Source organism: Balaenoptera borealis, assembly GCF_965194805.1.
Source record: "Balaenoptera borealis genome assembly, contig: HAP1_SCAFFOLD_2682, whole genome shotgun sequence".
Lineage (NCBI taxonomy): Eukaryota > Metazoa > Chordata > Mammalia > Artiodactyla > Balaenopteridae > Balaenoptera > Balaenoptera borealis.
The window spans coordinates 1-25,698 of NW_028121690.1; the positions used below are offsets into that span (position 1 = coordinate 1).

The 25,698-nt window shown below is 45.3% G+C and overlaps 1 protein-coding gene across 3 annotated transcripts; it reads right to left on the reverse strand.

Moving 5' to 3' along the window:
* Positions 1 to 33: 33 nt before the first annotated feature.
* On the reverse strand, positions 34 to 20,892 carry LOC309622429 (centrosome-associated protein CEP250-like). 3 transcript variants are annotated; one of them, XM_082409481.1, is made up of 18 exons: positions 18,857 to 20,892; positions 18,336 to 18,392; positions 17,132 to 17,214; positions 16,741 to 16,906; positions 15,890 to 15,996; positions 15,374 to 15,628; positions 12,655 to 12,751; positions 10,457 to 10,564; positions 9,779 to 9,940; positions 9,060 to 9,238; positions 8,571 to 8,753; positions 6,646 to 6,790; positions 5,648 to 5,794; positions 4,730 to 4,960; positions 3,689 to 3,882; positions 3,338 to 3,465; positions 2,983 to 3,152; positions 34 to 838 (listed from the first exon to the last, which is right to left on the reverse strand). In XM_082409481.1, the coding sequence occupies exons 1-18, from the start codon at positions 19,040 to 19,042 to the stop codon at positions 704 to 706; spliced, it is 2,733 nt and encodes a 910-aa protein (XP_082265607.1). In that variant the 5' UTR covers positions 19,043 to 20,892; the 3' UTR covers positions 34 to 703. The 3 variants fall into 3 exon arrangements, with proteins under 3 accessions (XP_082265607.1, XP_082265608.1, XP_082265609.1); XM_082409482.1 differs by having other exon boundaries at positions 35 to 838; positions 10,463 to 10,564; XM_082409483.1 differs by lacking the exons at positions 34 to 838; positions 2,983 to 3,152 and having other exon boundaries at positions 3,689 to 3,895.
* Between the last annotated feature and the right edge of the window lie 4,806 nt (positions 20,893 to 25,698).

The window sequence follows — 25,698 nt, forward strand, 5'->3', positions numbered from 1 at the left end:
CCTCTGGACACTGGTCATTCAATAAATATTTTGAAGTACCTACTATAATCTAGGCACATAAGTCTAAAAAGAGGCAAACTTCTGGCTACCATCTTGCCAACAAGTCTGCCTTGTAATAACTATCAAACCACAAATACACACAAGGCACAAGTCAACTTTCATTTCCAGAAATCTGACAAACAAGCTCTCTGAACCCTCCACCTGTAAAAGGGCAAAACAAACTAACAAACAAACAAAAAATGCCAATTTAACTATTAAGTATATATTTTAATGTATCACTGAGCCAGCAGGAAAATAATGAAAATTTCATTGGAGCCAAAATCAAAGCAAGACTTGTGATTTAAAGAGGTAAATGAGCACAGAACAGGCTTTCCACTGGAGGTATTTACTATACCTAATAACCTTGAAATTCATTTTCTGGCTATGTGGGCAAAGAAAACAGAAAACAAAGGGTGGGGAGCCTGACAGGAGATTCCCACATAAGGCTGGACCTCCAAAGGGCTATCTGGGGTCAGGAAACTATGGCATGTGGGCCAAACCTGGCCCCGTGAGCTAAGAGTGGTTTTTATGTTTTTAATGGTTGATAAGAAGTCAAAAGAAGAATAAGACTTTGTAACATGTGAAAATTATATGAAATTCAGTTTCAGTGTCCATACATAAAGTTTTATTGGAACACAGCCATGCTCATTTACATACATGTCATTTACAGCTGCTTTTGCACTAGAGGGGCAGAGAAGAATGAGTGTGACAGAGACTGTATGGTCTGCAAGGCCCAGTGTGGCTCTTCAGAAAAACACCCACCCATCCCTGGGCTACAGTCCTCAGTAAATGGATAAACCTGAGAGAGGGAGAAAAGGGGAAGAAAAAGGGAGAGAGAAAAAGTGGGGGAGAGAGAAAACAAAACACTGTATAGAAGGGAATAGCAAGAAAATTTGTTTTAACCTTCACAAAGGGTTTTATATATATATATATATATATATATATATATATATATATATATATATATATCACTTGAGAATTCATAACCATAAGCTGGTCTTCATGTGGGTTCAGGGCCTGAATGTGGCCCAAAAACTTTAAACAGAAATTGTACTTTAAGGTGGTCCTGGGATGCTAGTCCTTCAGCTTCCTCAGAGAAGCAAAAGCAAATCTCTGAGGAAAATCTCCTTTGCCTCAGGCCTAAAAGAATTCCCACAGAAAAATTTCCAGAGAACATGAGTTCAGAGTCAGGAATCAAAAAACACATAGGGGCCAAGGTCATCAGTGACAGCCAAGGGAAACAACATATAACAGAGATCCAAAAAGATTTTAGGTGTTGGAATTATTAGACAGCATAAAAGTATGTTTCACGTGTTTAAAGAATAAAAGAGGGGACTGCAAATATAAATTAGGGAGAAGACACTACAAAATGACCAAGAAGATTTGAAAAAATAACCAAACAGAATGTTGAGAAATAAAATATTTAATACATAAAATTTAAAACTTGGTGAATAGACTATAAAGCAGATTAGACACAGTTGAAAAGGGAAATTAGTGAATAGAAGAGGGATCTGAAAAAACACCACCCAGAATACAGTGTAGAGAAAGTACACATGGAAAATGTAAGAGAGAAAGTTAAGATACCTGAAGGTTACACCAAGTTCTAACATACAATTAATTAGAGGCGTCTCAATACCAACAGCGGAATAATCAGTGTGCTGACAGAAAATAACGGTTACCTTAGAATTTGTACCTGAATTTTATACCCAGTGAAACTGTCTTTCAAGAATAAAAGTGAGAGGGATAAATTAGGAGTTTGGGATTAACATATATACCTACTATATATAAAAGAGATAACAAAGACCTATTATATAGCACAGGAAACTATACTCAATACTTTGTAATAACCTATACGGGAAAAGAATCTGCAAAAAAAATAGACATAATATATATGTATAACTGAATCACTTTGCTGTACACCTGAAACTAACACAACATTGTAAATCAACTATACTTCAATAAAAAAATAAAATTAAAAAAAGGAAAAAGCTATAAAAAAGAATAAAAGTAAAATAGACATTTTCAGACAATTAACTACCAATATACCCTCACCAAAGGAAATTCTACTTCAAGGAAAACAAATCCAAATAGAAAGCCTGACACGCAAGGAGGAATGGTGAGCAAAAAAACCCTCGTAAAATTTTCAGTGTATCTAAACAATTATTGACTGTATAAAATAATCAAAATACATAATGTATGGTGTTAACAACTAGTAATAACTAAACACAATGACTAATACAGTTGATAGGCTGGGAGGAGTGAATGCAGGTAAAATGTTCTCTGGTCCTTGTGTCATTCAGGAAAAGGGTAAATATACTGATTAACTTGAGATTTTATTAAGTATGTATTTAAAAATATTAAAGAACAATGAAAAGAATAAAAAATAGAGTACATATCATCCAAAGTAGTAGAGAGAAAAAAAGAGGTGAGAAAAGAATACCATTTAATAATCTGATATAACCCTCTAAAAGAAGTTAAGAAAGGTGAATTCCCCTCCCCAAAAGGTGTAAAAAGGCAAGACAAATAGCATAAGATGGTGGAAATAAATCCAAATATGCCTATAATCACAATAAAAGCAAATGGACTAAATTAAATAATTAAAAGACAAAAGAAACACTGTTCTGAATTGGGCACGAATAGGTCCAAGGCTCTGCTCCCTTTACACCCTGGGCCAGTTTATCAATCCTAAATCCCAGGATCCACTCTTAAGTCTCTATACATACAGAAACAACAACAACAATAACACCTAACACAAATATAGAGCTTACTGTATGCCAGGAACTATTATTAGTGTTTTCCATATATTAACTCATTTACTAGCTAGAAGCTGCATTTTGCACTGTGGTGACCAACCAGGCTAGTCCTGTTCAGATTTCACTTTTATAAGCAGGAATGTCTGCTGCTGTCTGTCCCTCCCATCCCCCAGCCGCAACTACCACCTACCCATTTCTCCTGGAGCCGGTTCACCTCCTCCTCATGGGCTGACTTCAGCTGCTGCAGCGCAGCCTGCTCCTCTTGCTCAGCCTGGGCCAGCTGTCTGGCTGCCGCATCCCGTGCCTGCTCTGCCCGGCTCCGTTCAGTGTCCAGTTCCAGCTGCAGGCACCTCACTTCCCCTAAGATGCCAGGCACAGGGTCTTGTCTCTGAGCCTCTGCCCTCCATCTTTCACCCCTCTCCCCAGACCTCATGAGGAACTCCCATCTCAGAGGCCCTGGGCCTGGCTCTAATAGCTTCCCACTGTCTTCCTAGCTTTCAACATCCCTGTGGAATGAAGTGTGCCCATCCCAGTTGGGTTCTCACCTTGGATTACTTCCTTGGCTTGAGTGACGGTTTGGATCTGGACCTCCAGCTGCCCCTTGGTGACCTCTATCAGAGAATTTTGTTGCTGGGCCTCAAACAGACTGCTCTCCAGTAGCTCCTTGCATGAGCTGTCAGGTTCAGGAATCGGGAGAGTTCTTACCCATCAAGCCCCTTCCTTAAGAGGAACTGGGTTCTAACTACTTGTCACCGAGAGAATTTGGGGGCGGGGGGGGCAATTACAAATTCATAACTCATTTAGGCCCCATATACTTTGGGCAAGGAACTTAGGTTGGCTCCCCCTTGCCTTGCAAAGCTCTCTCTGCCCTTGGCAGAACCGGGTCTGGACCCTACCTGAGCCCCAGCAGTTGTTCAGAGAGGTCCTGCCGGTCCCGCTCCACAGCCTGCAGCCGCACCTCGAGAACCGCCTTTTCCCGCGCTAGAGCCTCCTTCTCCTGGACTTCCCGGGCAAGCGCCTCTTCCTGTCGCTTTGCCTCCTGATACAGCTGCTCCACCTGAGCTAAGGTTGCCTCCTGCTGGTGATGTGCCTGAGGGGAAGAACTGATGGGACAAAGAGCGAGGCAGGATCCCCCCAGGGCTGCTATCACCAGATGAGGGCCATGGGCTCCTCAGATTCTGGACCCAGCTCTGTGAGCCTTGAGCACTGCCCACTCACACCAAGTACCATTTATCTATTCCCCTGATCAACCCACAGAGTCCCAGCTCAGGAAATATGCTCTCCTTTGAGCAATACCCTGTACTACGGCTGCAAGAGATCTACCTCTAAGGAGCTTTTAGTCTTAAGGAGAGGTAAGACACACACATAATACCAGGAAGAAAGTGATCAGTGCCCTGAGAAAAAGGCTCTGAGAAGGGAGATTATGTATAATTACTAGGGCAATGAGAAGCTTGGTAGAGAAGAAAGATGACCTTTGAGTTGGGGCACTGGTTCAGAAACAACTCACTGAGCCCCTTGCTATGTGTTACACACTGGACTAAAAGCTGGAGTTATAAAAACAAGTAAGACATAGTCTGGCCTTCAAGGGGCTTTTGGTCTAATGGTGGAGACACATAAAAACAGATAATTATAATATAGTATGAAGGGTGTGGTGGTTGAATAAACACGATGTATTATCAGAAAACACAGGAGAGGCATCTAATTCAAACTGATGGATGTGAAGCAATGGAGAATCAGTGAAGGATTCCTCTAGGAATTCTTTTAAAAAAACTGGAAGACATACCCTAAACCAGTAACACTGGTCATTTCTAGGAAGTGAGATTTTCCCTTCCTGAATCATTTCTGTAGTGTTTTCATTTTTTACAGTGAGCATGTAAGTACAATGAGCATGTACAGTGAGCATCCTTAATGGGACGGTAGCAGTTTTGTCTTCTCACCTCGCTTAGCTTCTCTTGAATTTCTTCCTTCTCGTCTTGCATTTCCCTGAGATCTGCCTGCAGCTCAGCCCTGGTCTCCTCCGCTTTCTGCAGCTGAGTCTCCAGGTGGGTGTTCTTTTCCCACAGGGCTTCCCTGTTCCTCTCGGCCTCTGTCAGGCCCACCTGCAAAGTGTTTCTTGCCTGCTCTGCTGCGTCCATCCTGCCGCACACAGACTGGTTCTCCTGTTCTAACTACTGGCCAAAAAGGGAAGGACATCAAAGACAAAGGGTTACGGTTTAGAGATGAAGTGCTGAGACAGAAATCCAAGTGAGATATGAATCTGTTCTCCACAGATGAACACAGGAGTGCTTACGAGAGAGGAGGACTATGCACACATTTGGTCTGGGGTCTTTACTCCAGGTACTAGATGGGTTGATGCTGGGGACAGAGAGAAAAAAACTGCTCTTAAAGAGTTCAGAATAAGGGAACATACAACATTTCTGGGGCTCAAGGGAATGGGGTAGTGAAGAGATGTGTTAAATCTGTAACCTCTAGAGAAAATTCTGAGACTTGGGCTCTTCAACAGATCCTTTTCTGTGATTGCTGTTATCTCGTACAACAGGATTAAAACCCAGTCTTCCTTCCAGAGGACATGGGCCTGGCCCTGATGATTTTACCCTAAAGCCCAAAGGTAGTTCTGCTGTAGATGTGGGAGGGGTCTATTTTTAATGGCTGAGCCCAGGCCTTGTAATCTTTGCTCTCCTTTGCGCTATAAATGTTCCTTTTGCTCATTCCAGGACTATGTTTGGGAGCTGATCTGTCTTGGGCTGATCCATTTAAGAACTGTTCCTTGTTACAGGCATCAGCTTTGTCTATCTCTCCCTTGCCCTCAGTCAGGGCCCAGCCCTACCCTGTGGATCAGAGAAATCTTTGCTCACCTGGAGAAGCTGCTGGTTCAGCCCAACTTTATCTAAGGCCAAAGCCTCATTTAAGGCACTGAGTTTGACAGCTGCAGCCCGAAGATCAGCTACCTCAGTCTTCAGGCTGTTCTCAGAACTCGACAGCTCCACAATAGACTGTTCTGCCTAAAAGCAGAGAGTTAAAGAGTTTCATTTTCCAGTTTTCCTGCAACAGTGAACAGCTCACATCCCCAACATCTGCTGCTTTCCTTGTACAGAGATCAGTTAACACTTCATTCCTTCCCTTACATCCTGAACAACTTTTCCCTTCATTTATTCATTCACTTACCCATTCATTCGTTGAAGAGTAAGAGAGGAACTCACATTACAGAGGCACAGACATCAGGATGTATAAACAACTACAACTGTGATGACACCATAGCCAATGTAAGCACAAAGTGCTCTGGGAACTCAAAGAAAGCATTAATTCAATTTGAGAGAATCAAAAATGCTTGGTAGAAGAGTCGACAGTTAAGTTGGGTATTGAGAGATGAGGAACAGTTTGTGGTTAAAAGGGGAGGAAAGAAGCAGTCCAGGCAAAGGGAAAAGTACATACAAAGTATTAAAATCACAAAAGAACGGGTAAAACTGAGAATGCAATTAGTGCTATGTGGCAGGAATGAAGGTATATGAGGCGTTAGGACAGGGATCTGGAGTGAAGAGGAGGCTAGAAACAGTTCGGGGCAGGTGGCAGAGGGCTTTGAATGTGGTACCAAGGAGCTGGGAAGCCAATGAATGGTTTTAGGAAGGAGACTGACATGACCAGATTTACACTTTAGAAAACCATTCTAATTCCAGTACAGAGAGTCTGTTTGGAGGGACAGAACCCAAAAGCAGAAACTAGGCATTGAGGCAAGAAACAGGAAGGGCCATGACTTGCAGGATGAAGGAGGAGGCAGGCTGCGCGCCTTTTTCCTGGAGACACAACTTTCCAAGCCGCCCGCCCCACCCAGCCAGCGAGGGGGAGGCCCACGCACCCTGGCCAGTGCGGCGGTCACTTCTGTCTGCTCTTGTCTCAGCAACTCCCCTTCCAGGCGACTGGACTCCAGGGCTTCCCGAAGGGTGATCAGTTCACTGAGTGACTCTGACTGTTTGGCTTCCAGGCCCGCCAGCGTCTCCTGACTAAGATGGGAAACAGAAGGGGGCTAGAGGAAATCTCAGGGAGTGGCCACACCCCAAAAGATAACTGGAATGTAATTGCTTTTGCAATGCAAAAGAATGAAGGCGGTCTCTAAAAACTGATAAGGAGAGGTCTCCAAGACACATAACATGAAAAAAGCAAGGCGCAGAACAGTATATGTGGTGCACTATCTTTTATGCAAGAAATTGGGGGAAATAAGGATATATGCATATATTGCATAAAGCAGCACTAGACATATTAATAAGAAATTAATTTAAATGGTTACAAACAGGAGGAAGGAATATGGGATGAATGAAGCAGAGGGAAGTAGTACTTTCTCTTTGCATACCTTTTAAAATAGTTTTGACTTCTGAATCATGTAAATATTAATAAGTGTATTATCGAGTCACACAAATTAAATTTAAAAACATAAAACTATCTTTGTGGATTGTCTCTCCTTTTCCTTAGTAGAGGGGAGACCACTCCTTGTGCAAGTCATGATCCTTAGAGCAGTCATTCAAGATTCCATTATTCGTGCCTATTAGGCAGAAGGAGCTAGGGAACCGGTGAGGAGGGGATGCATCAAAGATGAAGAAGACACAGGGACTTTCCTGGTGGTCCAGTGGTAAAGAATCCACCTTCTAATGCAGGGGACGCGGGTTCGATCCCTAGTAAGGGAACTAAGATCCCACATGCCATGGGTCAACTAAGCCCGCGCGCCACAACTACTGAGCCTGCGTGCCTCAACTAGAGAGCCCGCGTGCCACAAACTATAGAGCCCACGTGCTCTGGAGCCTGTGCGCCACAACTGGAGGGAGAAAACCCGCACACCACAACTAGAGAGAAGCCCGGGCGCCACAACAAAAGATCCCGCATGCTGCAATGAAGATCCCGCATGCCGCAACTAAGACATGATGCAGCCAAAAATAAAATAAATTAATTAATTAAAAAAAAAAACACAAACCTCTGCTCATTAAAAAAAAAAAGAAGATACAGCCCCTGCTACCAGGTACTGAAGACCTACCATATGCCAGGCTCTGTGCTGGCATTTTGCAAAACACTGCTTTAATCTCCCCGAAGATCCTTCAAGGGAAATATTATCAGCCCCATTTTATAAATAATCTGTCCAAGTGGCAGAGCCATAATTTAAAGCAAGCTTCTGCCCAGCTCTAAAGTCCTTGCTTTTTCTATGACATCGTATCGGGGAATTTACAAATGAGCTGGGTCCCTTTACTCTGGAATTCCCTTCCTTGACCAGCTCATTTCCCATTACTTCCCAGGATCAGTCCTACCCTTTGGCCAGCCCGGCCTCCTCTGAACATGCCATGAACGTTCCTGACTCCTTTTCTTTGCTAATCTGTTCCTTTAGCCCTTGTCCCACTCTCTATCAATCAAAATATGTCAAGGCCCAGCTCAACGGCTACCCTCTCCTCCATGAAGCTTTCAATAATTAACTGTTACTCCTATTCTCCCAGAGGACCTAGCTTGAAGCTCTTTTTTAGCTCAGACTTCATCTGGCCACGGTTTACTTGTCTGACTTCCCCATTACACTGCAAACTGCTTGAGATCAGAGCCTGTGTCTTATTTATTTCTGTACCCCCAACAGGGCCTCGGCCCTTCTGGGTGTTCAGCAATGCTTGGATGAACTTTCTGTTTTCATCCTTCTGCAAAGGACGGAGCAGTAAGCTAATGTGAACCCCCCCGAACACCAGGCTTCAATTTACTCCACTTTCTAAGAGGGGGGAGGGCGTGGGGGGGGGAGGGGCTGTCACAAGCACGCACAGGCGCTGCCGTTCCCGGAGGGCCAGGTGCAGCTCCTCCTGCTGCTCCTCCTTCTCGCCCTGAGCAGAGTCGCCCTGCAGCTGCAGCTCCATGTTTGTCCTCCGCAGTCGCCACGCCTCCTGCTCCAGCACCTCCAGCTGCTGCTGCAGCTCCCCCCTGGTCTTCTGCAGGAGCTCTCGCTCCCTGGAAGGAGACCAGACATGAGCAGAAACACTGGAACCTAAAAGCCCTCCTGGAATCAGACAGTACAGGGTCAAAGGAGAGAGGTTTATGTTTCCTTTAAGTATCTCATCTTCCCTTTTGAGCAGGAAACTGTTTTCTTATCATCACAAAGACCCAAAACTGAGTGAGCAGGAACCAGCAGAACACAAAGCAAGGCAGCCCTGAGCAGCTCTGGGTCTAGGGAAGAACAGGGTCAGCCAACCAAACACATGGGCTGGGCGGGGACTGAGCCTGGGAGGAAGAGGGGGATGAACAGCCCCCGCTCACCTGCTGAGAGAGTCCACCTCCCCCTGCAGGTCCACAGTCTGCCCTGCCAGGGTGTCCCGCTCCCCGGTGAGCTGCTGTAGCCGCTGTCTCAGGGCCTCGCCCTCTTCCTCCCACTGATGATGCTGGTGCTGCAAGGAGCTCACAGCTTCCTGGCAGCCTGACAGCTGCTGCCTTAGGTCCTGCGGAGGGAGAGTAGCAGAGGTGAGGTGGTGAACAAGAGCGCAGGGCAGAGGAGGGATGTCATAAGCCTGAAGGTGGGGCTGGGCAAGGGGGTTGGGGGCTGGTGCAACAAAGGGAAGCTAAGAAAAGAGATGAGACCAGTCGAGGAGACAGAGCATCAGAGATGACTGGGTTCTGTGGCTCCCAGAGTGTCAGAGTCCATCATCTTCAAATGTAAAATGGTGGGGGGTGGTAAGCGTGGCTGGGACCCTTAGAATTGGGGAACGCTTACCCACACTCCCCTGGGGCTCCACTTTGCACAGTGCTGTGTAAAGACTGCATCAAAGTGGAGCGTGCCAGTGGCACGGAGAGTGTGCCTGCTCCCCACGAGCACAACTGGGCAGACACACAGATTCTAATGGGCACTTCGGGGTGCTGACAAAACACCTTGTGACTGGTCAACGTAGCAAAAGGGGCAGTCTGGGCTAGGAGGGTACCTGGGGCCCAAGTCAGTTTAGACACCCATCCCTGTGGCTGAGGAGGAGTGCTGGGGTTCTCACCTGCACAGCCTGGCGTCTCTGAGTCAGCACTGAACGCACCAGAGAAAGAGCCTTGTCTGGCTGCTGGGAATCGAACTGGGAGGAGAAGCCACTAGGGTCCAACTCCAAGGAGCTCTCATGACCAGAGCCTTGGGCCATATTGTCCTCTTCTTCTACCATGGCCTGAAATCCAACACAGCAGGGTCACCATCCTACTGACCGAGGCCTAGAATCCATGGAGAGGACTACCATGCCAGCCTGGACAAACCTGATGTCTCCTCTCTCAGGTCCTCTCCCTGGGGGCTGGGAGGAGGGTATCTTAAGAGCAAAAAAGGTTGGTTCCTTCAACTCCTCAAACCAACTCTTCCCCTTCGGTCACCCAAACCTAGAATGAGCAACAAGACTAGCACCCCTTGAACACTCAAGGAATAAATGAAGGAAGAAGAGGTTGCTGAGGTAGCAAAGGCCAGAATCCAGCTGCTGCCTGAGAACTGCAGCTAGCAGTAAGAAAGAGGGTGTTTCAGCAGGCAGTGCCAACACACGAAAGCTTAGCTACTCCTTAGGGTTCCAGTCTTCAAATATACTCAGACAATTCCTCCCCACAAGACCCTAAGTCCAGACTCCTCTAGGTGCACCTGAGAGGACGGGGAGGTCTGGGGAGGGTGAGGCTGGACCAGTTACTGTGAACCGGAGGCTTACCAGTACCTGGGTTATGTCCTTGATCATTTGCTGTAAGGACAGCTTCTCCTCTTGGGCATTCCTACTTAGAGATGCCTCGTGTTCCATTAATTCTGCGTGATTTGCCTCCTGGACAGGGAACCAAATAGAGCCTATGAGCCAAACTCTCAGAAGAGAATTTATCATTCCAGGCCCCAAATTAACCAGAGTCTCATTCTGTCTATTCTGTCAACCCCACTTTTCCCCTGACCACATGTGTATGCTAACACTGTCCCAGGATTCTGAAGACAATGTGATGTGGTGATTAAGAATTCAGATTAAGGGATTAAGAGCTCCAAATTAGACTGCCTAGATAAGAGTTCTTGCTCTATCACTTACTAGCTTGGTAACCTTAGGCAACTCCTTCTTTGAGCTTCCTTCTCTTTAAAATAGGAATAAGGGACTTCCCTGGTGGTGCAGTGGTTAAGAATCTGCCTGCCAATGCAGGGCACACGGGTTCCAGCCCTGGTCTGGAAAGATCCCACATGCCGCGGAGCAACTAAGCCCATGCGCCACAACTACTGAAGCCCGTGCACCTAGACCCTGTGCTCCGCAACAAGAGAAGCCACTGCAATGAGAAGCCGGTGCACCGCAACGAAAAGTAGCCCCCACTCTCTGCAACTAGAGAAAGCCCTTGCGCAGCAACGAAGACCCAACGCAGCCAAAAATTTTTTTTAAAAAAGGAAAAACTTAAAAAATAAAATAAAATAGGAATAATTAACAGCAACTACTTCATAGATTTGTTTTGAGGCTTGAATGAAAAAACTGCATGTAAATTACTCAACACAGTGTCTGTCACAAAGCAAATCTTCATTAAATGTGAGCCATCATTGGATGAAGGATGGCTGCTGTCTCTGAACAGCAAATTGGCACTTGAGACTTAAGGCCAGAGGAACCTCTAGCCCCAAGGCCAGCAATAAATTTGAATTCTCAAAATGTCCCCTCCTCCTTCCTACCTTATTGTGCTAGTGAAGGCTTAAAGACGCAGATTTACAGCTATGTTTCTTTTTTTGGCCTATACAAAATTTGAACCAACATTTGTAAATTGAGAGATTTGTCTGAGCTGAGAAATTCATAAAAATTCATAAAAATCTGAATTTCTGGCTTCTCTCAAAAAGTTAAAATATGGGCCACACCAGCCCCCATCCCTACATGGCAACAATTTACTGAAGTTGAATAGTGGATGCCTCCTCCAGATGGGACATATATTCTTCAGGGTCCTGCAGTCCTCACTGCTCCTCATTGTTTCCTTACTATTGAGATCAAGTGTTACCTGTTACACTGAAAACTAAATGTGACAGCACTGGAAAATCAGAATCCTTACAGCTGAACCCACTTCATTCATTTATATTACTTGGGCCCTGCGGACATATGAATTTGCAAATTCCTGAACAAAAAGAAACCAAAAAGGCATAAACATGTCTAGCTCCCAGCTGATCCTAGCTTGGATGAGAAGACTAGGGATATGTATGTGGATAGGGGTGCAGGATTTGCCTAAAATCAGAGATCTGAAAATTCCTAGAGATGAAAGGAAACGTGCAATCAAGCCAGAGGTTCTAACGTCCAACCTTAGAGAATCCCTTTGATAACATCCCTGGCAGATGTTAAGCCAGTGACACAAACCTCACTCCTTCACAAGACAGACTGTTCAACTACCGAGCAGCTCTAGCTGCTCTACCACCCTGTAACTTGTAGTCACTGGCAGTGATTGTGCCCCCCTGGCAAACATTAAACAAGCCAGCTCTCTTCCCTGGTGTCAGTCCTTCAGTTATGTGAAGGCAGCCATCATGTCTCCCTCAAGCCCTCCTTCTCCAGGCTAACCACATTCATGCTCCTCAGGCGTTTCCCTTATGACTAGGTTTTGAATCTCTCCAGACATCCCCCCCTCCTACTTGGCTAGTGTGCCTCTTCATGTGTGTCCCACTCTCTTGGAGGAGGACACACTGCATGCATGCACTGCTACAGTTTCCCTAGGAATATAGAAGGGATAGTAGACAGGTAATGTTTATTAAATGGATAAATGAATGAGTTAATTAATTTTCAGATTCAACCAAAATTAATTTTTTAGCTTTAGGGGATTTCATCAAGGAACATTTAACTGGTATCCTGCACTCTCTGTCCATAAAGGACAGGAATCTACAGGCCCACTCCCAACTCTCCCAGAACAAAGGATCACGTACCAGGATCTCCATCGTCTCTCTCAGAGCCTTTACCATCTTTTCATAATCTTCATTTTGCTTCTGAGACTGGGTCAGTAGAGCAGAGAGCTCAGTCACCCTGAAGAGAAGAGCATAGCACAGTTACCTGGGCACCCACTGATGTGGACAGAGCTATGCAGCACACCCCAACCCAGGCCAGACACCCCCACTACCACCCCCCCAGAGTCCCTCGGGTGCCCCCAGCCCCTGCACTCCCTGAACACAGGATGCTATAGCCTTGAACTCGGGGAGGGGGAGCCAAAAGCCACTCAGATGCATGCAGGGATTTACCACATCTCAAGACTGGAACACGTGTCTGGGGGCCCAAGAGCTGAAGGAAAGCCCTGGACCAGGCCCTTCCAGACCCCGCTTGATCTTGAAGTCAAGCACCCTGAAGCCAACAAGAACATCAGAATTGCCACATGGGATAGTCCCAAGGTCCCTCAAGCCCAAGGTTCTAACTCTGATAGAGAAAAAGGAGGGGCGAATTGGGAAAGATTATGGTCAACCTCCCTGATACTAACCTCAAAGTTCAGGGAAATCACCAGGCATCTTTATCACCTAACACCATATCCTGGAGCTCAGTACCTGGTGTTATATAGGTAGCTAAATAAATATTTCTTGAATGAAGTTATCAAGGAGCTTAATTTTTTATTTCAAAGTCTTCCTAATTTTATTCTGTATCATCTTTAAGAGCTTTAACTCACTGTATGGTCATTCATTTAGTTATTGTATGATTCAACAAACATTTACTAAGTGTCTACTGTATCGCAGGTGAAGTGGAAAGCACTAGAACACAAAATTTACCAAGACATGGTCTCTGTCCTTGTGCTTCCCAGTGCCTTCACAACCCAAACAAAACAAACTGTAATTTACACACTCCACCAATAGGTGGTGACACAACCCTAGCCATGGGGTATAAACTGAACTTTGCCCCAAGATTCAAATGGAGCTCTTTGCTTATGTCCCTGCCCTTCTTATCATTTTTTAAAAATCTATTTTATTATAATCCAAAAAATAAAAGAGCCTAACCAAAAAAACCCAAACAAAACTAAATAATCAACAGATCAATGCTGTAAGCACGTCAAAAGACCATACGGGGGACTTCCCTGGTGGCGCAGTGGTTAAGAATCTGCCTGCCAATGCAGGGGACATGGGTTCAAGCCCTGGTCCAGGAAGATCCCACATGCCGCGGAGCAACTAAGCTTGTGTGCAACTACTGAGCCTGGATTCTGGAGCCCATGAGCCACAACCACTGAGCCCACATGCCACAACTACTGAAGCCCACGCACCTAGAGCCCATGCTCTGCAACAAGAGAAGACACCACAATGAGAAGCCTGCGCTCTGCAATGAAGAGTAGCCCCGCTCGCCGCAAACTGATAAAGCCTGCGTGCAGCAATGAAGACCCAACGCAGCCAAAAATAAATAAATAAATAAAATAAAGCAAAAAACAAAAACCAAAACAAAACTAAATGTGAGAAGTAAAAACGTACTTCTTATGTAATCTTTTTAATTCCTGCTTCTGTCTTGAACTCTTTTTTATTCTTTAGTAGATTTGTCAAATTAAATTGAGACTTTGAGGTGATTGTCCCTCACCTTGCCCTTTGTTAGAGCTCCTTCCTCTCTTCTCAGATTTGTGTTCGTCTTCCTGGGTGGACTGGAGCTGCGACTGAGTTGGATTTCTGATTCCTGATTTCCAGCACAGTGCCTTACTGACAGTGCTCACTAATGGTTTGTTGAATGAATTAATGTGAAATTTAAAAACAAACTCTGCCATCCCCAGAGGAGTGGAGGGAAGATTTGGGCATGGGTCATAAAAGCCAGATTAGTCCTTAGTCTTGTCCTGTGTGATAACAGATAGTGAAGCTTCAAATAAGTGGCTCAGGGACTTCCCTGGTGGCGCAGTCGTTAAGAATCTGCCTGCCAATGCAGGGGACACAGGTTCGATCCCTGGTCCGGGAAGATCCCACATGCCACGGAGCAACTAAGCCTGTGCACCACAGCTACTGAGCCTGCACTCTGGAGCCAGCGTGCCACAACTACTGAGCCTGCGTGCTACAACTACTGAAGCCCGCGCGCCTAGAGCCCATGCTCTGCAGCAAGAGAAGCCACCGCAATGAGAAGCTCGTGCACTGCAACGAACAGTAGCCCCCACTCGCCGCAACTAGAGAAAGCCCGCGCGTGGCAACAAAGACCCAACGCAGCCAAAAATAAATAAATAAATAAATTAATTAATTTAAAAAAAATGTATATAACAACAAAAAAAAGACCATATGGGGGCACAGTAATGTAACAGGCTATCAAGGTCATAGAAGAGGTGACATTTAATTATGCCTTAAAGGATAAGTCAGAGAGAGAAGGGAGAGAGGCATTCCAGGCTAAGGCCAGCATCTACAAAGGCAGGGAACATGGAAGAACTTGGCTGTTCTGGGAATGGCAAATAGTTTGGTGTTGATAGAGGAGAGTTACAGCCAGCTCTGTAAGTCAACAGGAGAGAAACTGAGCTGCAAGAGAGTCTGAGGGCAGAGGGCAGTGACAAGGCCCCAGCTGTGGCACCGGGTTTCAAACTAGACTCCCTCTGGCACATCTCCTTCCCCTCTTGTGGGAGGAATGCTCTTCACATCTCCCCCACCTATCTTGACTCCCTAAAGGAGTCAACTTTCTCTTAGCGAACCCCTCCTAGGACCCAGGCCATCTCACCGATCCTGAAGCTCAGCCTTCTCCAGATGCCCTTGACTCTTCAGCTGTGTTAACTCCTGACTCCTTTCATGGGCTTCCTTCTCCAGCTCCTGGGTCCTGGCTAGTAGCAGCATCAACTGGGATGGCTCGCTCCCATTCAGTCTCCCAGATCCATCAGATTCCCGAGACTGTGGTGTTCCCACAGTCAGGCGCAGACAACAGGTCAACAGGGAACCTGAAAGCCTCACATGCTCAGCCTTGAGCTCCGTCAGGTCTCTGAGTACAAGCAAAGAAAGAGCAGACTCCAACAGGGACCAGGAACAGGAAAGGGAGCGTGGAGGTCAGGCCCAGGGAAGCCTGAGGAGCAGGTCTGGGAAAAGTCATCTCAATCCAACAATCCAACAATTCCACCCCTCCCCACCAACTCTTCCACCCCTGCCTTTCCCCCACAACCTGATTCCCTTCTATAGCAGCCCCACTGTCATGCGAATAGAGTCGGTAGGGGCAAACTTCCTCCCGTCATACCTCCACACTGACCTGTCAGTGGCTGACTTCATTTCCAGGAAGTGGCGACGGAAGGTCACCACCTCCCGCCACAGACTGAGAAGGCGACCGTGCTCCCCTTTCAGGTAGCCCTTGAAGAACTGTGTGTTCAGAAACCCAGGTCATATCAAAGGGCAGAGGACATCTTTTGCCAACACGGGAGTCTTGGATTCCTCCTGACTACTGGGGGGAAGTGGAGGGACTTAAAGGAGATAGCTTATGAATGGGTGTCTATGTTCAGGCAATGCTGAAGTGTTTAATAAAGTTAGCAGTGGGATTCAAGAGGTCAAAGGGCCTAGGATGGTATATGGCCTTCTTTGAGCTAGATTAGAAAAGGATAAACAGTAGCTGCTCAACAAATGGGGGCTATTACCATCATCACCACAGACTTACAATGAGGATTAAATGATATAACATATGTAAATCACCTAACATAATGCCTGACACAGAGCAACAGCCCAGGAAACATTAGTTTCCTTTAACTGGGATCTGAAAATTTCTTCCCCATTCAATTTCAATAGCTACCTCCTTAGCATCTAGATTGCAGACTTCCAGATGATGGGAGTCAGTAAACTTTAAGATCCATCTAAAACCTATGCAGGAACAGAGTTGCTTTGAGTGTCATGCTACCTACCAGCAAAACCTCGACTGGGCAGGTAAGGATAGAACTAAGGTGACAGCCCAAGCAGGGCAGAGCTGCCAGCATGAGCGGTAAGGCCGGCCAGAGACTTTAACAACAGCTCAGTTTCCATTCAAGTCCTGAAGTTAACCTCTTCCAGCACTGACCAGGCAATGCCCAGACTGCAAGTCCTCCTCTCACCATTCCCATCCACTGTTTCTCTCACCTCCTGCTCCATCTGCCACTGGCTCTCCTTCCTCATTAGCTCATCGCGGGCCCGGCTCCAGTCTACTGTCAATTTTTCCATATCTTCCCGAAGGGCTTTATTCACCACGTCAGCTTTTTCCATGTGCAGCCGAAGCTGGGTGTTCACCTCCGCTAGACTCTCACACCTGCACTGGGGAGGGGTAGGAGCAAGTACTAAACAAAGGTCTGAGCCAACCCTTGGACCTCTTGGAGTAAGATGACAACCACTGGAACTTTCCATTGCCAGGAACTGGAGGGCTAAGGCTGAAGCCCTTGGTTCTAATCCATGTTAGCCCTCGAGACAGAGGTTTTCCATCAACCTTCTCTACCCGCCCACCAACCACCCAGGCCAGAAAGTTGGGGCCCATCACCTCTGTTGCTCCTCCTCCAATCGGGTTAGCAGCTGTTCCAGGTTTGGCTCCTCCACACCTTCCCACCTCTGAGGGACCGGTCCCTTAGCCAGACAAAAGCAAGCTTTATTTATTTACCTTCAAAGAGAACATCCCGCAGACCAATTCCATGATGCCCCCTTCTACAGCAGCCTGCTTATTTTTTTTTAAAGTTCATCCATTTATTTTATTTTTATTTTTGGCCACGCCGAGCAGCTTGTGGGATCTTAGCCCCCCCAACCAGGGATAACCCCACCACCACCCCCCAGCAGTGAAAGCGCAGAGTCCTAACCACTGGACTGCCAGGGAATTCCCCAGCTTTCTTTTTATTCTTTCTCCCCTTTGTTAGCAATATGTCTCTTTTCTCAATCACTGCATTCTGCAAGTAAACCAACTGCATCCCTCTCTCCAAACGTAAACCAGTGACTTCTCCTGAAAGATGGCATTTGGTAGTGAAAAGAACTTTTGACCTAAGAAGCATAAAATACAGCTTTCACTAATGGTCTTGGCTTCTACTACACTAATTTTTGGACCTTGGGAAGTTATAACTTCTCTAAGCCACAAAGTCTTCAGCTCCAAAATGAAGGTGATATCATTCCCCTGAAAAAGTTGCTTTGCAGGTTAAGTGACATAATTCTATGACAATGCCTAAGGGTGCCTGGCCTACATAGAACGGTACACAGTTAAGTCTTCGTCCTTTCCTTCCTCTGAGAGAACTCTTCCGAGGGTAATGTGAGAAGATGCTGAGAGGGAGCTGGAAGAAAGGCACACAGGTCTTTGAAAGCCAGTTCTACCCAGCCCACAGCACAAAGAAATCTCTCTGCCACAAACACGGTTTTTTCAGGCCTGCAAAGGCACACATCTCTCCAAGACAGATAAACACTGACACCTTCTGGAGGAAAAATGCATCTCTTCTCTCGGATTCCACACCCCTTCCTATCTGGTAATATTAAGTCTCCTAAAGCTCATTTTGTCCTTAGAGAGCCAAGGGTTGGAGTCCGACGGGGCAGGAATAGCTAGGTCCTGTGAAGGTATCTGATGAAGTTCTCAGGGGCTGACGAAAGAGAGGCTTCTTCCAAACACCGCCTTATCACACCCCAGCCTCCCTCAGTCAGCAAATGAGGCCTAACTATACTCCCTGAGGGCTCAGGAGGAGCACAGCCTCCTGAGGAACAGCCTCACTCACCCCAGTGGCTTCCAGCCGCTTCTCCAGCTCTTGGCACCAGCTCCGGTACTGCAACACCTGAAGCAAACAGAGCAGGACGCGGCAATGGGCACGGCTGGTACCAACAGCCCAAAGCAAAGGTCCCCGAGGGTCGTGGGCAAACGCGCTGTGAATGATGGACTGGGTGATGACGGTGAAGTGAGGCCATAACATCTCACAGTTTCCATTTGGTCATTTAATCATATGTTCTCTACAGCTCTTGTATTGGAGAAGGAAGTTCATGGGCTTTGAAACCGGAAAACCTAGGATGAGGTCCTAGCTCTAGACTAGGAGAGCAAACCTAGACAACTAACTTAAACCTCATGAAGGTCACCTTTGAAAGGGACATCGTAGATGGCTGGTGGAGAAGTTGTGGACATCAAAGGACAGCTGTTTAGGACATTCCCACCACGTGGCTCCATCTTCTGCAAACCTCATCCCGCTTCAGTCCCCAGCCCCAAGTGTTCTCCTCTTTCCCCTTCCTGAAAGGGCAGCTGCCTCACCTTGGCCTGCAGCTTCCTCACGAGGGTTGCTTGCCTCTGCTGAGCCTCCTGGGAGCTCTTCAGCTTCCGCCAGGAGGCTGCTTGGTTCTCTGCCATCTGCTGCTGTAGCGCCAGCACTTGCTCCTCCAGCACCAGCTGCAGTGACCGGGGCTTCATATTGTTCAACCCAGGGCCCCCTGTCTCCATGGGGGCACCAGACAGTAAGTCCACAGGTCCCTATGCAGCCAGAGGCTGTTCGCTCCCAGCAGGCTCTCTAATCATTGCTGTGTCCCTTGGACCTCCTCTTGAGCTGGGGACTAAAGCACACAGTGGAGTTGAAAGAACTCCCTAGATGACTCAAATTTATTCAGCAAATACTCATTAAGTCCGGTAAAATTGGGTTGGACAAAGTACAGTACTCCTCAGAGCTTTTCAAATACTAAGATGGACCTAATCTCTAAGGGGCGGGGGGACATGATGAGCATCATTTCCCAAATTTATTGGACCATGACACAAGCTCACAGGACTAGTGTTTCCTGGCATGACTTTTGTAACTCTGCACTCGACCAAGAGCTCCTAGTTTACCATTGCATCCCTAGTGCCTGGCACAGTGCCTAATAAACATCTGCTGAATGAATCACTGAAGGTGATTTTAGGCTGGCAGGGGAGATGGACACAATTACAATACAATGTGGCCTGTGCAGTAATAACAGAGACATCACAGGATAGTATGGGAAGACAACAGAAGGACATTTAACCCAACCTGGGGGGCTGTGAACAGTGCGAATCATCATCACCATAATTAATACTTGTTAAGTGCTTCTATGGGTCAGTCACTTGAAGTGCTTTACACATACCATGTCATTTTGGCATCACAAGAATCTTGAAACCTTCCAAGGCTTTCGTATCATACTTCAGCATTGGTACTATTTTAACTCTTTATATATGGATGAGGAAACTGAGGCTTACAAAGGCTAAGCCTTAGTTGAGAAATCAGAAAGGTTAAACAATTTGTCCTAGTTCATACAGTTGGCATTTGGTTGACTAGGGATATTAATACAAGCAATCTGACTCTCTGACAGAGAGTAGCAGGCATTTCAGGCAGGGGAACCAAAAAACAGAGGGAAGAAGGAACCAGCTTCAGCAGGATGGCAAACCCTCCTCATCCACCAGGAGACGGGCCAGAACAGGGCAATGGGGGCAGGTGAGGGAGGCCAGCCTCACCAGTGACTTCAGAGACACCCAGGGGACGTGGAGGCAAGGTGATCAAGAGTTTGGGATGCTAGTCCAAGTTCTGTCTCTAATGGGCTCTAGGACCTCGAGCACAGCACGCCACTTCCTCAGGCTGCTCATCCAAAAATGAGGGTGCCCAGCTCCATGACCTCTGAGTTTCTTTGGCCTCTAAAACACACGATAACCTGGGGGCAGAGGAGGGGGGCAGAGTTCTCTCATCTTATCAGCCCTGAGACACCCATCGGCAGGTGTGAGGAGTATCTGTATTTCCAGCTACCTATCAAGAAAATGGTCTATTAGAGCTGCCTTCTTGGCATCAGTCTCATAATCTGAAGAAAATGGCATATACAGCAAATGCAAACGTAACATTTGCACATACAGGGGGAGTTTCAGGGGCCCCATGTCCCTTTAATGCACCAAACTGTTGATCTTCTACATCCTGGCTCAAATGCCACTTCCTATCAGGTCCTCCCAGATGTATCCAGGAATAATTTATCAGTTTTATAGCCATATATACAATATATATAAATTTATATTTAATGTATAGAGAGAATGTCTGTGTTACATCTTATCATTACTATTTGTCTATCTTCTCCACTAATCTGTGAGTTCCTCAAAGGCAGGAGCTAATTCATTTTGGTCATTAGTAGCTTGTCAACAATGCATAATGAAGAAATGCATGTGGGCCTCACTCCTGGCAGATCTAAACCCTTGGCCAGAGGTTACAAATGTAGCCTGCGGGTTCTTTTCAATCACTGTGTGGCCTATGCAATGGTTTTTAAGAATTTAAGTTAGGTGCCAACATTTACCATTGGCAAAATACATATAAAAATTCATATTTCTGGCTCCTTTGATTAATCAGCATAGCTAGTGACCCTTGACCCACATTCCCACAAGGCGACAACAGGCTGCAGTGAAACAGTGTCTGACCCCTTTAGATAAGGCATATGCTCTCCAGTTCACCTTAGTCTCAGGCCCCCGCCCTGGCCTAGCCTCTCCCTCACACTGATAGCAGATTTTAGTTGTCATGTCATTGCACTTGTGCTATTGTTTTTCTTATAACAGAGTTACAGAGGAAAACTCAGCTTACTAATCACCTCCTGGGCAACTGCAGATACCCGGGTTTGCTGAGCTTGTACTAGACAGTAAGCAAAGGGCATAAAGTAGGAAGAGTAGAGTGGCACCAATAAAGACATAGTGGCACCAACACCCCAGGCTGCCTCTTCCTAGCTGATCAACTGGGTTAGTACTTCCAGTGTCCTCCCTTTCTGCCCTTCCTTTCCACCACAGCTGTGAAATGCTGGCTCAATCTCTTTCTTCTGGCTGGAGGCACAAACCTGCTGGGAAGTAGCTCTTACTGCCAACATGACTAACAACGAGAGTAGCTCTGAGATGCTTCAAGGGACTTGAAGAGCCTTTTCTCTCCGAACACTGTGAGGGATGGGCCAGGCTTTTGCAGAGTCTCAGAGGCCCCAAAGGCTCCCTAACCCTCCTTTGAATCCCTACCCCCCAAAGCATTCAGTTAAACCCCACGAAATTGCCAATGTTTGCCCTTTTTTTAACCTAATAAAATGATAATTTCATGTAATTCAACCTAATATAATAATATTATATATATTTATAATCATATATTTATATATATTATACAAACCTAATATATAAGCAGCCCTCCCATAGTTCCTGGAATTCTCCTATTAAATCCTCTTTTATTCTTTTTATTTATTTATTTTTGGCCACGCCTCATGGCTTGCAACATCTTAGTTTGATCCGCGCCCCCTGCAGTGGAAGCTCAAGAGTCCTAACCACTGGACCGGCAGGGAATTCTCTAAATCCTCTTTTAGAATAAGGGTGTTGTTAATGTGTAGACATTATTTTAGAAAATGATAGTAACACTTCAGTAAAGAAATGGAATTATATTAGAATTATATGATTATTTTACTTTAGCAGATAATTTAAAAATTTTAGAGCTATTTAAAAATTTAGTCCAACCCTCTCATTTTACAGATAAGGAAACTGAGCCTTACAGAGATGAAGTAACTTCATTTTGTTCATATTTTATTGGTATGCCCCATTTACTTCAAAAATGATGTGAAATTGTAGCAAATGTACCATACTAATGTAAGATGTTACAAACAGGGGAAACTGGGTGCAGGGTATGTAGGAACTTGCTGTACTATGCAAGTTCTGTAAATCTAAAATTGTTCTAAAAAATAAAGTTTATTTTAAAAATGATTTGAATTGTTTTATGATTAATGCCCCCCCCCAAAAAAAAACAGGAATAAAAAGATGGAGGGAAGAGAGAAAAATTACATCAGGAATTTTTCTGAAATTGAGATTCAGTTCTGAGCTTCCTCAAGACATAGTTCAGCACCTTTCATTAACACACTGTCGGATCAGCCAGAGAATAAATAAACTAGCATAGCTCCAAAAGAAAGGTAGGTTTCAATGCCCCTCAGGAAAGGAAAAGGTCAGTAGTTGGCAAATGGTAACAGACTGAATTGCATTCAATGAGAATAATGGATGTCAGTGTGCTTTGTAAACTGTAAACCACGGAATAGATGTTATCATTACCACAGGAAAAGGAAAAAGATTCACTTCTTTTATACGTTAATTTATCCTGTAAACACTCATTAATTCCAGCTTAGCATCAGGTAACTGGCCGCAGTGATACAGAAATGAATAAGACTGACTTCCTACTTTTGCTAGGAACCAGACTGGGAAGGGCAGTGACCTCTGAGCCTAGGGTGAAGAGTGACAGAAGAGTGACATAAATTATATATTTTGTCTCCTCTCATCCAAATTCTTCCAAAACAAGTATTTAAATAAATTTAAAATAGCAGCAACACCACCTAAACTTGAAGTAGAGGTGTAAATGTTACAAGGACTAAGAGGAGAACTGGTATTATTAAACAGAATTTGTCACTTAAAGCAAAAAAGGAAAAACACTTGAGGGCACAGACATTTTATTTCCTGAGCAAAGAAACTATATATATATATATATATATATATATATATATATATATATATATATATATATATATATATATTTGTCTGCAGAGACAATTTGTTTCTTATTCCAGAAAAAAAGAAATTAGCACACAGTTCCTTATATAAATCTCATATGTGGGGCCTCTCTCTCCGTCCTCCTCCTACCTCTAAGGCCTCTCTCCCTTTAGTCTCCTCTGCTGGCTCCTCCTCACCTCCCCACCATCTCAAGGTTGGAGGCCCCAGGGCTCAGGCTTCAGACCTCTTCTCCACCTACATTCATTTTCTAGATAATCTCATCCAGTTTCATGGCTTAAAACTGTACCTATACACCCATGACTCCCAGTGTTACGTCTCCAGCCCATCTGGCACATCACACTCCTATACTAAATCCAAACATTTATTTAACTTCTCCATATAGATGTCTAACAGGCATCTCAAAGTTAACTCATCCAAAAGTGAACTCCTGTTCCTTCAACCTTCCCCATTTCGGTAAATGCTAATTCCATCCTTCTGGTTGCTCAAGCCCAATAGCCTTACAGTTATACTGACTCCATTCTCCCACAGCCTATAACCAATCCATCAGCAAATCCTGTTGGCTCTACCAGTTGCTATCGCTTCTGACCCACCCCCACCATCATCCTGAGCCAAGCCACTCTTGCCTGATGTGGTGGCTTTAAGGTATGCCCACAAATTCTTTGATACTCCTCCCTTCAAGAGGTGGAGCCTAAACTCTCTCCCCTTGAGCATGATCTGGAATAAAGTTAATGAAGCTGAATAAAGTAGAAATGACTTCCAAGACAAGGTCATAAAAGGCCTCCCCTCTCTCTAGCTCTTGCTCTCTCCCCACTCTCTCTGCTGTGTCCTGAGGACACCCAGGCAGCCCTGTGAAGAGGCCCAGTGGTAAGGAACCACATCTTGGGAGCAGACCAGCCATCAGTTTGACTGCAATCTCCTGAGAGATCCTAAACCAGAAGCAGCCAGCTGAGCTGCTCCCAGATTTCAGACCCACAACTATATGAGATGATAAATGACTGTTGTTTCAAGCTGCTAAATTTTGGGGTAATTTCTTGCATAGCAATAGATAACTAATACACCTGGATAACTGCAAAAGCTTCCTAGGTGGCAGCAATGCTTCTACCCTTGCTTTCAAAATTTGCTTTTTCTCAGCAGAATAGTCAGAGTGATCCTTTTAAAACAGTGACAGGGACTTCCTGGGTCATCCAGTGGTTAAGACTCCAAGCTTCCACTGTAGGGGGCATGGGTTCGATCCGTGGTTGGGGAACTAAGATCCCACCTCCCACATGGTGTGGCATAAATAAATAAATAAAGCAATAAATAAATAAATAAATATTAAAACAGTGACAGATTCGGGCACTCAGAACCCTCCAGTGGCCAATCAAGAGTAAAAACCACAATCACTGTATTGGCTTACCTGGTCCTAATTATTTGATTCCAGCCTCCAGTTGTTTTAATTCCATTTCTTACTCCTCTCCCCTTTGCTCACATCCCTCCAGCCACATACCCCTCCTTGCTGTACATGCTTGGAACACACCAAGCCACACACTCATCCAGGGCCTCTTCTTCCAGTTATCCTCATGATTGGCTCCCTTGCCACCTTCTCTGTTCAAATGTCCCCTTCTCAGTAAGTTGTTCCCTAACCACCCAATATAAAATACCACCACCCCTCCACACAAACTGGTATTTTTCTTTTCTTTTCTTTCTTTTTTTTTTTTTGGCCGCACCACGCGGCACGCAGGATCTCTTAGTTCCCCAACCAGGCATTGAACCCGTGCCCCCTGCAGTGGAAGCGGGGAGTCTTAACTACAGGGCTGCCAGAGAAGTCCCTGGTATTTTTCTACTTACCTTACCATGCTTCATCTGTCCCTATCTGAGTATTATGTGTACCATATCTAACCCAATGTAAATTTCCCAAGTGCAAGAATATTGTTTTGTTGACTGCTGTATTCTCAGCTCCTAAAACAGTGCCTGGTATATAGCAGGTACTCATTAGATATTTGACTAAATGAATGGATATAAGAACATTAGGCAACATGATCCATATCAAAGGTCTTGCAAAATGCTGACAGTTCTATAACCTTCTAAAAGGTAAAAACAAACAAAAAACCCCAAAAGAAACAGATCATGTAGTTTGTACAGCACTTTACTCTCTCACAATTATTTGCAATCTTCATAAAAAACACTTTGAGAAGAAATTGCCTTCATTTTATGGACAAGAAAACTAAGGCTCAAAACACGGAAGGGGTATAACTGGTCAGCGGCAGAGCAAATACTGAACCCCAATCTGCTTCCAAACTCTATGCCCTTCCATTACAAAATGCTGCCCCCTAAATCATGAAATATGAAATCACAGCTCTGGGAGGGACACTTTCTAAAGGGTGTGAAATGATGAGGTCTAGGTCTTCGGCTCTCTGATGGAAAAGGACCAAAGAAAGGTAGAGTGTGACTGAAGGAACAGAGGGCTAGCACCAGGTTCTAGTTCCTCATGAACTCACTCTGTACATTTGGGAACATCAATTCTCCTTTCTAAGCTTTCTCATGTGCATCATAATCTTGGCCTCCATAACTCATGGACCTAATGTAAACACCAATTCAACAGACATTTACCAAACCCAAAGGCAATC